Source organism: Canis lupus, chromosome 12 (assembly GCF_011100685.1).
Source record: "Canis lupus familiaris isolate Mischka breed German Shepherd chromosome 12, alternate assembly UU_Cfam_GSD_1.0, whole genome shotgun sequence".
NCBI classification, from domain to species: domain Eukaryota; kingdom Metazoa; phylum Chordata; class Mammalia; order Carnivora; family Canidae; genus Canis; species Canis lupus.
In genome coordinates this window covers 3523624-3538669 of record NC_049233.1, presented here as the reverse complement: position 1 = coordinate 3538669, position 15046 = coordinate 3523624, and the positions used below count along the sequence as shown (strand labels likewise).

At 58.6% G+C, this 15046-nt stretch overlaps 1 protein-coding gene across 13 annotated transcripts in view; it reads left to right on the top strand.

Moving 5' to 3' along the window:
* Positions 1-14672, top strand: part of GRM4 (glutamate metabotropic receptor 4) — a 116235-nt gene extending 101563 nt beyond the window's left edge. For 9 of the 13 annotated variants that reach the window (XM_038553771.1, XM_038553774.1, XM_038553772.1 and 6 more), the window contains 3 exons: positions 164-1099; positions 7360-7606; positions 13679-14672. In XM_038553771.1, coding sequence (XP_038409699.1) covers positions 164-1099; positions 7360-7606; positions 13679-13728 — 1233 coding nt within the window. In that variant the 3' untranslated portion in view covers positions 13729-14672. Of the gene's footprint in view, positions 1-163; positions 1100-6962; positions 7607-10973; positions 13342-13678 lie in introns of those variants that run through there. The other 4 variants (XM_038553776.1, XR_005367589.1, XM_038553775.1 and 1 more) reach the window with 4 other exon arrangements.
* The last annotated feature ends 374 nt before the right edge of the window (positions 14673-15046 follow it).

Sequence of the window (15046 nt, the reverse complement as noted above, 5' to 3'; positions counted from 1 at the left end):
TCCAGCTGTTGGATGCAGCAGCTCATGGTTGGGAAGGACAGCTGGATTTTAACCACCTAACCAGGTGATGGAGGTGTGGGGCCCCAGGGTGCCAGCCAGGAGGGTAGCCCAAGGCACTGGACGGCGTATCCTAAGGCTAGCTCCCCTGTGCTGTCGTTGCCAGATAGAGCGGATGCACTGGCCAGGGAGTGGGCAGCAGCTGCCCCGCTCCATCTGCAGCCTGCCCTGCCAGCCGGGTGAGCGGAAGAAGACAGTGAAGGGCATGCCCTGCTGCTGGCACTGTGAGCCCTGCACGGGGTACCAGTATCAGGTGGATCGCTACACCTGTAAGACCTGTCCGTATGACATGCGGCCCACGGAGAACCGCACAGGCTGCCGGCCCATCCCCATCATCAAGCTTGAGTGGGACTCGCCTTGGGCTGTGCTGCCCCTCTTCCTGGCGGTGGTGGGCATCGCTGCCACACTTTTCGTGGTGGTCACCTTCGTGCGCTACAATGACACACCCATCGTCAAGGCCTCAGGCCGTGAGCTGAGCTACGTGCTGCTGGCCGGCATCTTCCTGTGCTACGCCACCACCTTCCTCATGATCGCTGAGCCTGACCTGGGGACCTGCTCTCTGCGCCGGATCTTCCTGGGGCTGGGCATGAGCATCAGCTATGCGGCCCTGCTCACCAAGACCAACCGCATCTACCGAATCTTCGAGCAGGGCAAGCGGTCGGTCAGTGCTCCGCGCTTCATCAGCCCTGCCTCACAGCTGGCCATCACCTTCAGCCTCATCTCCCTGCAGCTGCTCGGCATCTGTGTGTGGTTTGTGGTGGACCCCTCCCACTCGGTGGTAGACTTCCAGGACCAGCGGACGCTCGACCCCCGCTTTGCCAGGGGCGTGCTCAAGTGCGACATCTCAGACCTGTCGCTCATCTGCCTGCTGGGCTACAGCATGCTGCTCATGGTCACGTGCACCGTGTACGCCATTAAGACGCGCGGTGTGCCCGAGACCTTCAACGAGGCCAAGCCCATTGGCTTCACCATGTACACCACCTGCATCGTCTGGCTCGCCTTCATCCCCATCTTCTTTGGCACCTCGCAGTCGGCAGACAAGGTGAGTGATGGCGCCAGGGTGGGGGTGGGTGAGTGAGGGCCCTGAGCTGGGGGCAGCCTCTGGGGCTCCCTGGCCTCGCACCTGCTCTGGAGATGCCTTCTCCCACGCCTCACTGCCTCCTCTGCCTCCAGTCTGTTCTCCAATCTCTGAGTCGCCCCTCCTCTTTTCCAGCTTACCTTCCCCACCATCTCATCTCTTTCCTTCCTCCTCCCTTCCCCCTCTCCTTCTGTCCTCCTCTCTCTTTCCCTCCCTGCCTCTGCCTCCCATCCTCTTCCTCTCTCCTCTGTCAGCCTTCCCTCTCTTCTAGACTCTCCCTCACCTCTCTCCCTACTCAGCCCCATCAGCCTTGCCATCCACTCCTCTCTTCCTCATCTTCTGTCTGCCCCTCTCTCTGTCCTCACAGGATAGGATCCCCATGGGTCCCTGGTGGGGGATGGATCCGACACTGTCTCCTTCTCTCCTCGTCCCCAAGCCTCCGAAGCCCGGGAGCCTGGGGTGTCAGCTGAGGCTCCTTCCTTCCACTGGCCCAGAGCTGCAGAGGGGCTGCCTCCTGCTGGCTCTGTCAGGCCATCCCATGGGCCTGGATGCACCCTGGGGCCCTGTGCACTCTGCCCATATCCCAGCCCCAGCACTGCCTGGCTTCTGGCGGGGGCGGGGGGGGGGGGGTCTTACCTATTTTTTTCTTTTTTTTTAAAGATTTTAAAATTCATTTATTCATGAGAGACACATAGAGAGAGGCAGAGACACAGGCAGAGGGAGAAGCAGGCTCCGTGCAGGGGAGCCTGATGTGGGACTCAATCCCAGGACCTGGGATCACCCGCTGAGCCGAAGGCAGACACTCAGCCCCTGAGTGGTGCCCCGGGTGCCCCCGTGTGGTTTTATCTTGAAGGACTGGGAGTCACTGAAGCCAGAGGCTAGAAACAGGGGAGAATTGTGGGGACAAAGGACCCCAGCGCCTGGTCTGAGCTCCACATGATCCTGAGCAAGCCAGCTGGCCTCTCTGCCTCAGTTTCCTCATTAGTGTATTAGGGCCATGATTCTTCTCTAGCAATCCTTAAGGTGTTGTAACAGTCACATGGCATGATGGGCATGAAAACAGTTTGCCCAATGCAGGGAGGCCCGGGGCTGAGGAACCCAGAGGGTGACAGAGGCAGGGTCAGAAGGATGACAGGGCAGATGCTGGAAGACAGAGGCTGTGGGAAGGATCCTGGCTCCTACTGTCGGTGAGAAGGGAGCCACCACGGGGTTCTGAACAGTGAGGAATGTGACATAGCTCAGGTCTAGAAGGATCCCTCTGGCTGCTGGGTGGGGCCCTGAGGAAGGCGAGCTGGGAGCTGGACGGCCAATGTGGTGGTGCCTGTAGGGACCCCACCAAGGGGCTGCTGGCGGCAGGGGTGATGAGAAGTGGGGGCTCCTGGATGTGTCTGCAGGTGGGCTGGCTGGATTCTGGATGGATTGCATGTGGGGTAAGAAGTACAGAGGATCAAGAATGATATTCCATGGTTTTTGGTGTGAGGATCGGAAGGAAGGAATGTCTGCGTCCTAAGGTGGGGAAGACACTAGAGGAGCCTGTTTGGGGGCCGAGGGCAAGCAGCCCGGGCTGGATATGTTGCTGGGGGGTCTTCAGCCCATGGACAGCATCCGAAGCAGAGCCCGCCCAGGTGTGAACTACCGGGGATGCATGGCCTTCAGTGAGGCTGCTGCCAAAGCCACGATGGGTGGGGTGCTTGTCATGTGCCTGATGCACTACCTACTGGCCAGCAGGCTCCGCTGTAGCAGGGTAGGGGTAGGGATCACTGTCCCCATTTAGGGGAGGACACAGGCACAGAGAGGCCAAGTGACTTGTTTGAGATCACTCCGCCGGTAGGGGCACGGCTGAACTTGACCCTGCTGGCCTACCTCAGGAGCCCCCCACCCCAAGCCTAGTGCACACTGTCCCTGCAGCCCTGGGACACCTTCCTGCCCTGGGGCTTCCTTTGGAGGTGCTACCTCTTCTGCCGCAGCAACTCGAGGCAGGAGCTGTGCTCTTGTTCTGAAACTCTTGGCCTGGCTCAGGGAGGCCTGTGGGCTGAGGGCTTCGGAGAAGCGGACGTTGGGGTTGGCAGTGAGTGCCCTGAGCCAAAGCAGCCACCAGGCCCAGCTCACACTATGAGCCAGGGCTCCTGCACCCAGGGCCTGTGGGGGGCCCGCCCTGGTGAGGACAGATGCAGGCAGAAGCCCCTTGGCCTGCAGTGTGGGGGTGGGGGGGCCCATAGAGCCCACCAGAGAAGCCATCCCTACTCCAGCTTGAGAAACGAGCCTCAGCAATGACAGGACGCCCCTTCCCTTGGTTCCTCAGGGAGGAAAGGTACCTGGCTGGAAGGCCCACAGCTTGGTAGCAGCCCCTTATACTGCTTCTGGTAGTTTCCTCGGGCTACCGCCAGCATCCTGCTGCCCTGGCCCCCCCCCCCCCCCAGGGTGTCACACCCACCTACTCCAGCTGCCGGGCCCTCCCTCCCTCCCAGCCCCCACATCTCTCCTGGCGCCCAGGCCTGCCTCTGACTTCTCCCTTTTTAGGAGGCTCCGCTCAGTATTGATTCTGAAAGGAAGCCTCTGAAATGATCTCCTCTGAAGCTCAGAAAGGGGCAGAGGCTTACTTGCCTGGGGTCACACAGCAGGCCAGCCTCACAGCAACATGTGGCCATAAGGCCCTGCTCTGCCCCCCACTGGGGTGGGGGGACGTGGACCTGCCTCCCGGGCTTCTGAGTGAGGAGGCAAAGGCAGCCCTGGGGGTGTATCTGTGCATGTTCTGTAGCACTATAAAATGTTGTGGGCATTGGAAGCTGTAGGCCTGGCTGGTGTGTGTGTGTGTGTGTAGATAGAGTGGGTGCGGTTGCTGTGGGGAGTTGTGGTAGGCTTAGAGAGGTGTGTGTGCCTTTTTGTTTATGTTCAGGGGTGGCTGGGTGGTATGTGGATCTGTGTGCAGGTGGGCGCATGTGTGCACATTGAGTGGGGATGGGCAGGTGTGTATGCTGAGAGGTTCATGGCTGCTGGTGTGGGTGTGCAGACGAGTTGTGTGTGCCCAGCGGTGTCTGCAGATGTGTGTATGCGCTTGTATATGCATATTCAGTAATGTGTGGAGATGTGGGTGAATGTATCTGTGTGTATGCACCTGAGTGTGTGTGAAGGAGAATGTGTTGTGTGTGTGTGCACGCGCATGCCCAAGTATGATTCTGAGTTAGGTATGAGTGTATAGCTGTGAGTTCAGGTGTGTGTGTGAATGCAGAGATGCATGCGTAGATGGGTGTGTGTGTTTGTGGGCATGTGGGTATGCCCAGGTGTGTGCGCACCTGCACTTTCAGGGGCTCAGCTGCACCCATTTCCCCAAGCGTGCAGATGGTGGCGCAGAGTGAAGCCTGCTCTGGTGAGCAGGAGGATGGATTTCCCTGCCTTAGTCCGGATTTTCAGGGGTTGTCGCTGCTGCCGCGAGGCATTACTCTGAGCCGTCTGGAGCGTCCTTTCTCTACCGCGTGGGGTTACGGCTCAGCTGGACTTGAGCGGGACCTGGCCACAGGCTGACCAGCTTGTGGGGAAGTTCATTCATCCGGTTTGCGGAGATTCTGGGGATCTTAGTAGCCACTTGGGTCCACCTGGACAGAAGCATGGAGCCGTCAGGACTCCTCTGTGCCCCCAACAGGGCCCCTCGGACTCTGCCCTTTGCCCCACCTACGGTGACCTCTATCCACACCCATCAGACCTAGCTCTGACAACCTCTTTCACCTTGAGGAGCACTCACTGGTGAGGCTAAGACAGGATTTCTTGCAGAGGACAGAGTGTAGCAGGCAGGCCTGGCCTAATCAGAGATGGGAGCAGGAGTTCAGACACCTCTGTCTGGAAGATGGGTGGTTGGGAAACAAGATGAAATCACATCCTGGAGGTCGCCTCTCACCCCACCTGCCTTGCAGAGCTGCATGTGTGCCTGGGCCCCATTCCTAGGGGGGAGGAGGTACCTGCCGGGTTCTAGTGGCTCTAGAGGACCACTGCTTCTTTGATAGAATCGGCACGCTACTACCTCCTGGTGACAACATGCACCTTCACACAGGGGCTCTAATGCCTGAGCCGGTGGTGTGGTGGGACTTCCAGTGCTCAGAGCAAGGAGAGACCCCCACATCCATGTATATGCATGTGTGATGGCTAGAAGAGCCCCCGAGGCTCATGCTGGAAGGGCAGGGCCCCAGAAGATGGGGGCAGCTTTGCTTGGGTTTGATCTGTTGATACCCCATCTTTTATTTTATTTGCAGAAAGGGTCCTAGGCTGAAAAAGCAAAAAAGAACACCAAAGATTGTCCTCTTTTCCATGCTCAGGGCTGGCTCCATAGTTCTCAGGGCGCTGTGCAAAAAGCGAGTAAAGGCCCCTTGCTCAAAAATGATTGATTCAGGATTCAAGATTCAGGTTTCATGAAACCAAGTGTGTGTACCCATGGTGCTGACTCTGCCTGTGTTAGTGGAGGGGCCTAGCGTCCCACAGTGGGTCAGGGAAGAGTAGAATCTGGCGCCCAGCACAGGGCTGTGTCCACTGCAGGACTCACTCTGTCCAGAGAGGGGGCCTCTATCCCTGGTTCTATCAACTCCATATGGGCCCAACTGCACGCCCCACCCCCCAATCAACAAGGTGGGGACAGAGAGCCTAAACTGGATATCTGACTTGGAAATGCAACTCCTGTACCCAAGAACCCATGTGTAACAGGAGAGATTGCCCTTGCCCTTAGGGAACACCCAATCTAATGAGGGAGACATATACCCTCACCCAGGGAGCTCCCCATCCAATGGTGAAGATCCAGAAAACAAGCCTCATCTTGATTAGCCCAGACCTTCATTATTTTCCCCAGTGGTGTGGAACCTGTCCCCCTGCCTACTCCTCCAGCCTGGGGACCAGGCTGTCATTTCCCTGGGCCCATGACATTTTCTGAATGGTGACAAATGAAATAGCCTCTCCACAGTCCCAGCCTCCTTCCCCATGGTGCTGTGCAAGTTCACAGAGCTTCACAGTCTGGGTTTGGGTGACCTTGTGGGTTGGGAGAGGTAGCAGTTATCATCCCATTGTATTGATGAGAAAACTGAGGGCCAGAGAGGGCTTGAGACTTGCTCAGGATCACACCCCTCCCTCCTTTCAGACCCTAGAGCTTCTCCAGCCTCTCTCCCAAAGGGTAGCCAGAATGATAGCCTTCAGATCCAGGTCATGAAGCATTTCTGGAGAAGGGCAGGAGATGGGTGGAATATGAGAATGGGGGTCATAGAGGGTTGGATAGAGCTGCGGGTCAGGGAGAGCGTCCTACAGGAGGTGGCACCTCAGCCAGGCCCCACAGGAGGGGGCCCAGGCCTAGAAACAGCAGATTTAGGAAGCTGAGCATTTCCTGCCCTCTCCATGCCTGGACCTGGGGGCCACAGCCTGGCTACCTCTGACCTCCCACAGGCTGGTGGGGAGGAGTGCTGGAGGGACAGCAGAGGCTTGGAGAACTAGGAAGGAGGGAGGAGGCGGGGAGGGGCGGGGGGGGGGCAGTGGGAATTGTCAGGCCCTGCCTGGAAGGCCCCACTATTGAAGAATGGATTATCCGACACCCAGATTAATGGACTTTCATTTTGCTAAACATCTGTCACCGTTAGTGCTGGCTCGCGAGCGTGAAATGAGCTTTGACTGTGCTGCCATCGCCATATCTGGCTGGGCGCTGTGGCTCCTGTGCCAGTGGCCGGCTCTGCACAGGGTGGCGGTGGGAGGCGCAGTCACTGAATGGGGACCTGGTGGAGGGGCTGTGGCACGGCCACTGGGAGTTACTCCAGGGCACCAGCAGACGCTCATCTCACTCCTGGCCCTGTGATCCCCCGAGGGCCCTTCCAGGGGCGCTACCCCCAGTATCTGCATGTAGCAGCGAGCAGCATTCCCAGGCACCTACCATGTGCCGGCCCTTGTACATACGGTCGCCATTTACCAAGTCCTGTCATGAGGTAAGTACTGTAACATCACACCCAGGTGACAGGTGAGGAGACGGAGGCACAGGGTGGGACTCACCCAGGATCACACGGCTGGAAGTGGTGGGGCCAGGCTTTGAATCCAGAGATTCTGGTCTGAAGTCCCAGCTCCACCACGACTCCCTTCAGACTCCCTTCTGCCCAAGTCCGTGGGACCCAGCGCGGGGCTCCTGGGTCCATCCCCCCGTGCCTGTCTCTGGGGGCGGTGAGGCCTGGACGGAGCCCTCTCTGACACCAACCCCCGCCCGCCTCCAGCTGTACATCCAGACCACGACGCTGACGGTCTCGGTGAGTCTGAGCGCCTCGGTGTCCCTGGGGATGCTCTACATGCCCAAGGTCTACATCATCCTCTTCCACCCGGAGCAGAATGTGCCCAAGCGCAAGCGCAGCCTCAAAGCTGTTGTCACCGCCGCCACCATGTCCAACAAGTTCACACAGAAGGGCAGCTTCCGGCCCAATGGTGAGGCCAAGTCTGAGCTCTGCGAGAACCTCGAGACGCCAGGTGAGCGCCCGGCCCTGCCCCCTTCCCCTCAGGGCTCACCCAGGCCCGCCTCCTTCTGGGAGAAGGCCAGCCTCCCCCTCCAACCTGAACCTGGCCATGCCCCTCCTGAGCCTAGTCCTCCAGGGTCTCGGGAGAGCCCTAAGGCCACAGGTGAGTGGGAGTTACAGGAGAACCTTGAGGCACCAAGTTAGTGCCCCTCTGCCCCGCCCATCGTGGTAACCTGGAGAGAACCTCAGGGTCCCACCCCACGTAGCCCTCCCTGCACCCCTCCAGGGACCTCTGTCCGCCAAGGGCAAGGCCATGAAGGGAACCTGGTTCATGAAGGGTAAAAGGGGACTCTGGGATTTCTCTGCCCTGGTACCCACATCTGGGCCTGTGCCTTTTCAGTCCCTCTGGGAAAAGGGGTTGTCTGGAGGGTCTCTGCTTCCTGGGCATGGAGGCCCGGTGCCAGCCTGGCCATCCCTGATCAGGGCCCTGAGATATGGGGACTCAGGAGGCCAGTCCCCAGGATGGGTCTGGGAAAGAGTAGATTGGATGGAGGGCTTTCAGGCACCTCAGTTCTCAGGTGGCAGGGTGTTTGAAGGGATTGTCCAAGGACACCTCTGTAGTAGAGAGTCATGCTTTGAGGGGGTCCTCGGCATCTGAGGGGCAGGCCTAAGGTCCAGGCCTGGGCAGGGATGTGCATGGGAGGGACCAAGACTACCATCTTTGCCAGCGTCTCTGGTCCCCCTGAAGCCTCCCCTGTGTGAGGAGAAGAGATAGAAAGAGAGGGGCAGGGCATGTGAAGGACAGATCAGACCTCGGGGGCACCAGTAATAATGGCGACTGTCTCTTGAACCCTGTGTCCCACACTACCATGTACCAGTGTTCATCTTCACAGCGACCTTGGAAGGCAGGTTATTTTTTATCCTCTGTGTAACACAGATGAGGAAAGGGAGGCTCAGCAAAGTTAGGGACTCACCTGGGTTGTACAGCCAGCAGGTGGCGGGGCTGGACTTGACTGCCACAGTGGTATCCCTACCGCCTCCAAAGAGTTGGAGTCCTCTGCCCTGGGGTGAGCCATGGGATCTCCTGCCTGTGGGGTGGACCTCCATGGGCCTCACTTCCAGCTGCTCTGGTGGGGGTGGCTGTGGTCATCCCCGCCCCACTGAGACCATGGCTCCCTCCCTGGACATCCTCCAAGTGTCCAAATAGTTTGAGTGGCAGCTTCTCCTGCCTCCTCGGCTCTCTGAAAGTCCTGGGGGGCTCTTATTGGTGGGGAGGGAGGAGAAGACCCCCTCGCCCCAGACTTTCCATCAGCGGGACCTGGGAGTTAGCACTCAGCTCTTCCGTCTTGTCCTGGGGAGAAGGCCAGAAATGGACATTGTTGATGGCAGCAGGAGGACATGGGCTAGACTACAGGAGGGTCTGGAACACAGGCTCCAGAGAGGAGGCCCACGGTCACCTGCCAGGAGGTCAGGAGAACAGGAGACCTGGCCTCCCTGGTGTGTGTTGGCTGAGGCAGCACCTCTCATGGGCTCCCCGCCTTGTGGCTCCAGGGAAGCATCTTCTCTTCCTTTCTTAGCACGGCCCCCACGTGTTGAGAGACTGCCATCTGTGGAAAGAAGGAAAGTCACTTCCTACATCCACACACAATTTTTCACTCCCAAAGCCTCTCCTTGTTGAGTGATCTTCACAGCTGTCCTGTGAGGTCAGGATAGGGCTAGAGGTTTGATCCCTGGCAGAGGCCCAGAGAGGATGAGTGACTCTCCTGAGGTCACACAGCAAGGCGGTGGCTGGCTGGCTGGCCCCACACTGTCTCTCCTTTGACCCCGACTTCACATGGCGTCCCTATCTCTGGAGTCCCATGCTCTGTGTGGAGTAGGATACATGGCTTTGACATGCCCCCTTCTTTGACATCCTGATGACAAGGTGTTTTTCCCTGCCCCATCTTCTACCAGAGGACCTCTGGTTCTCTTCAATCCTGCTCCTCCTCCCGGACCACCAGCTTCTTGGGAACCTACAGCCCTGGGACTCCCTTCAGGTGCCCCCTGGGCCTTCCACTCTGAGATGGGAAGGGGCATGGTCCTCCCAGGACTCCCCTCTTCTGGCCTTTTGTGTCTAGATCTGCAGAGACCCCAAATGCAGCCCCTAAGCAGACCCTTCTGTTCTAAGCAGGGATCCCTCACTGCTCCCCACCCCACACTCCTGACTGCCGTTTTCCTCTTTCCCACGGAGCTTTATCCTTCCTGGATTCATCTGTCATGCCTTATTCTGCTGGTGCGGGAGTGGGTCTGTCAAATGAGCTCTGCTCCAGGGCCCATCAGAGTGGAGCATTAGCCCTCTGGGGGCTATGGGGGAGGGGAGTCTCACTGGACATAATGCCCTAACCCCAAAGGGTGACACTTATGGTGCTGTCACTGGCCAGGGGAAACCAGAGGGCAGGTCCTTCCCTGGCAGCTCTGATGGCACCTCATGGTCACATGGGTACAGGGTAGGATTATGCCCCTTCCCACTCCACCCGCCCCTAACCAGACAAGGAGGGCAGTGGAGGCACAGTGAAGGGAGATGCAGTCTTCCGGGCCCCACTTTCTGCAAGGGAAGGATGAGAGCTGTTTGCTCCTTCCACCCTGCAGTGGGAACCAGAGGCCAGGTTCGTTCATCCCCTGTCCCTTAGCTTGGCGACAACAGGGGCTGTGGAGGTGCTGGGTGGGAGCCAGGTGATTAATTCTGGGGATGCCAGACTGGGGGGGTGTAAGCAGGAAGAGTGGGGAGATGTCACTCCTGTGGAGCAGGGACATTTTTCACTCTGTCACTGGCAGGCCATGTATCTTTAAACAAACAACAGAATAAATAATTCAGGGGCCCGATTGTGGGCTGATGGGGCGCAAAGACACAGGGCAACAAATGGGGGCTGTCCGCTTGTGCTTGCTGCCGCCCGGCTAATTGTTATCTGAGGCGGCAGGGACTGCAGACCAGCAGGGGCCTGTCACCGGCAAGGGGTGGGTCGGGGCTCTTGGCTCGTACACCCCGTCCCTCCCTCCAGGCTGGGGAAGCCCCTGAAGTGTGGCTCTCCCCACCCTGTCCTTATTGCTGTGACTTCAGCCCTGCCCCTCTGCCCACCACTTCACAAGCTTTGAAGAGTAACTCTGTCCACCCTGTGGCTGAGAGCCAGCCAGGTTTATGACCCCATTTTACAGATGAGGGAATCGAGGCTGTGAGAGGTTCAATTCGTTGGAAGGGCCACCTGGCAGGTGCTGAGATCCCCCATACTGGGGAAGGCAGGCCTGGACCCGAAGTCTCCTGACTCCCGGCCAGAGTGCTTCCTTTGGAGCCTCACAGTTAGCTCCCGGGGGGCCTGGGCAGACTCACTGCTCCCATTTTCCAGATGGTGAGACCGAAGCTCCGCTGAAGGACTCTGGGGCCCCTGGCTTGTAGCTGAGGGCCGAATGCGCTTCCAGGTTCTGGAACCCAAGGACTGGATTTTCTGTTGGAGACAGCTCTGGTCTTAGAGGGACAGCAGGGCCCAAGTGTCCCACACCTCCTCACCACTTTGTCTCCTCCTGCCTGCCTGCCTCGTTGCCCCTGCCCTCGGGTGCCCGTTGCCCTGCAGCTGGTGGAGGTTTTGCTGCTTCTGCTGCAGTGTTCCTTCACCTCTGAGCCACAGCTGCTGACGGCTTTACAGGTTTGGAAACTCCATTTTATCAGTTCACCCAGGGGGTGATGGAGCCCTGGGGAACTGATTCTCACCGGCCTGGCCTGCAGCTCGTGATTCACAGAGCCGGCTCTTTTTCTGACCGCGCTGGAGAGAGCAGGGTGGAGATGTGGGGCTGTGGGGAGCCCCTTGGGGAAAGAAGTCTGGGCAAAAAAGGGTGCTCTCATGTTGTGGGTGGGGAAACTGAGGCCTGGCAGGGCAGGAGCTGCCAGAGGTCACAGAGGGAGGGAGCTAGAGGCTTCTGTCCCCAGAGTGCTGATCTGTGCACTCTCCCGCCTCCCTTTCAGCACCTCTACCCTCGTGGCCTGGCTCCTGTGCCCAAGTGTGCCAGCCCAGTCCCCTTCTGGGTGCTCCCCTCTCAAAAACAGCCCCGTCCATGGTCCTTCTTCCCTCCCGGTCAGCTGGCACCCTGGAGGCACATGGGTCATTTTAGAAACGAAGGGGGCACGTCTTGGCACACTGTGAGGTGCCGGGCTCTTACCCTCTTCTGAAGTCGCAGCGCCCGTCTCCTCCCATTGTACCTATCCGGGTGGCACCGCAGACTCGCAACTTCCTGGCTGCTGCCCAGCCAAGTGATTGTTCATGTTCTGCTTGAATATTTCAAGTAGGGAACTGAGCCACCACACAGGGCCACCCTCTCCACGCAGGAGAAAGTTCTTCCTTTAGTGCACCTGGACTCCATGCCACCCCTGTGCTGCCCCATTGGCCCTACGTTGTACCCCTCTGCTCACCCCACCCCGACAAGTTTGCTTCTGGCCACACTTGATGGGCCCTCTGGGAGTTGGGCCCAGCACCCTGCCTATGTTGGTGGGCTTCCAGCTACACGGGTGCAGTGGGTGAGCAGGATCAGGAACCGGGTTTCTTCATCTTGCTCCGTCAGCTCCCAGGGGGTTGTGTTGGGCTGGTCACTCTGTGTCTGTTCTGCTCACAGAAGGCAGAAGAGAGGAAGTATAGGAGAAACAGGTTGTTTTTATCAAATGACATGCTGGTTGCACACAGCCCTTTCACTCACATGCCATTAGCAGGAATGTCATCAAGTGGGGAGTGTGGGAAATGCAGCCTTAACTGCTGTCCTGCGTCCAGCAAAAATGGGGTAAAGGGGACCGGAGCCTGCCATACTGTTCCCCTTGGTGTCCCTGGCCAAGCCTGGTGGATGCACTCCTTTTCTGAGTAGACAGGCCCTTGATGGAGCGTCAGGGCAGTTTTGCGCCAGGACTGTCTCCCACCCAGCTTCCTCTGCACACCGGCACTCAGCCCCCAGCTTCCACCCCAGGCAGCAATCCTGTCTCCACTGAGCTGTCCTGGGCCATGCAGGGAAACTCTGGGTGTGGACAGGACAAAACCAAGGACCTGGCCAGGGTCCTCACCCCTCTGGCCTCTCAGTGCCTCATTTGTCACAGGAGGGTGGCACTTACCTGGCCTTGTCAGTAAGCTGCTGTGAGGCCTGAGCCCCAGCCATATGGAGGTAGAGGAGACTCGTGCTTCCCAGAAGAGTTGACATTGTCACCCAGCTGTGGGGGTGGGAGGAGGAAGGCCCCAGGGGGCCGAGGCCGGGAAACAAGGGGTACCCAGACATGCAGCCCTGGTCCCAGTGGTGGCTGAGTGAGGGCCAGAGCCGACGGCTGCAGAGAGGGGAGACTCAAGGCTGGGGGGAGACAGGGGCACTCAGAAATGGGAAGTTGGCCACACTGAGGCCTGATGGAACCTGGAGGCCTTCCGCCTTCCTTGAGTGAGGGGTGGAGGCTGAGTTAGCCAGAGGGCCCGGCTGGTCAACTAGTTGGTGTCTAGCCTCGCAAAGCCCCCCACTCTGGTTCCATCATTCATTCCCTCTGTCCCAGCTGGCTACTCCCTTCCCCTAGGCTGCCAGGCCACGTATCATGTCTGTTCTTCGCATGTGCTCTTCCAGAATGTGTGCTGTTGACCTGAAAAACTTCTGTTGATAATACCTTAAGGCTATATATATCAAATAAAAATGATTCTCCTCGAGTGTGGTGGAGTCGGGAGGTGGCAGGGGCTTCACTGGGGGTTGGGTTTTGGGGGACCCTACCATTGCAGCAGGGTTGAGAGGGAGTCCTCAAAGGGGGGATGTTCCAACTAAAGCCCCAGCAAAGGTGTGGAGGTGGGAAGGATGTTCAGAGACTGGGCGAGTCCAGGGATAGGGGAACTTGGTGCTGGGGGTGGGGACCCAGGGTGGGAGGAGGGCAGCAGGGGGAAGCAATGGGATGGGTGGGGGGCCACCATGCAGTTTGAGGGGCTGTGAACTGCTTGCTTTTGGAATCTGGACTTGATGCCATGGGCAGGGCAGTGCCCGTGTGGAAGGGGGTGTTTGAAGAAGCCAGCCCCTGATACCTGGGTACCCCCGGTCTCTCTCCTTCCAGCACTGGCCACCAAACAGACCTACGTCACCTACACCAACCATGCAATCTAGCTAGGCCGCCAGAGCCGAACAAGAGGAGGAGGACCCGAGACCCTTGTGGCTGACACGTCGGGCCAGGGCCACTCCCAGGGGCCCAGCTGATGTCTTGCCTGCCCGTGAGCGCCCACGGACGTGGCTTGGTGCTGAGGACAGCAGAGCCCCCAGCGGTCACTGCTGGGCAGCCTGGGCAAGCTGGTCAGGTGACAGGAGGAGGACAAGGGGCCAGGGCAGCTTCAGGCCACCCCAAGAGCCTGCATCTTGGACCACGGCCCCTCCCAGCCCCAGATCACAGGGGCTCCGACCGAGTGGGCCCCAATGCTGGTTTTCTCACCCTCCCTTTGTCTCTGCCTGTTCCACTGGTGACCGTCCCAGTCTGTCTCCATCCCTGTCTTTATCACTGCCTTTCCTCACTGTGTCTCCACCTGTTTGTGTGCTCTGCTTTTCCCTATCTTCTTTCCTTTCTGCCTCTGCCCCGTCTCCCTTGTGCATCCTCCGTCTCCAGGCCTCTCCAGTTTTTTCTCTTGTGCTCTACCCGGGTCTCTCGTGCATTTTTCTTTCCTGTCCTCGGCCCCCTCCTCGCCTTCATTACATCCAGCCTTTGCTCTCTTCCCTGCCACTGTCTTCCAATTCACAAACTCTTACTTGTGGCGAAAGAGAAAAAAAAAAGGAAAAAAATTTCAAAACACAAAAAAGCCAAAACAAAAACAAATCTCGAGTGTGTTGCGAAGTGCCGCGTCCTCCCGGTGGCCTTTGTGTATGTCCCTGTGGCCCGCAGCCTGCCCGCCTGCCCTCGCCTGTCTGCCGTGAGTCCTGCCCGCCTGCCCGCCTGCCCCTCCTGCTGATGACATGGAGTTCAGTGCCTGGGTGTCTGGTGATGGTTATTGATGACAATGTGTAGCGCATGATTGTTTTTATACCAAGAACATTTCTAATAAAAATAAACACATGGTTTTGCACCCTGGCTCCACATCCACTGGGGGTGCTGCAGGGGGACCCCTGTCTCAACCTTCAGCAGGAGAGCCTGGAATTGGAGGCAAGGAGAAAGTGGGTGATGGAGACCTAGGGCTTTGGGGTGGTAGAGGCTGCCTCCGGGGCTGGCAGGGAGTGGGAGCATGGAGAGGCCCCAGGCAGGGAGGGACCAGGGCTTTGCAACAGATTCCAGAAATCTGCCCCTGGAGGTTCCCTAAGTAAGGGGGGGTGTTCTATTCCTGTCCCCTGCCCTGCAGCCCTTGAGGAAGGTACCATTTCTGCCCTGCCTCTCCCCTGACTCTCACTCCTCACAACGGGACTTGGACCCGCAGCCTCTAACCTGAGCCTCTCCTCTTGAGAA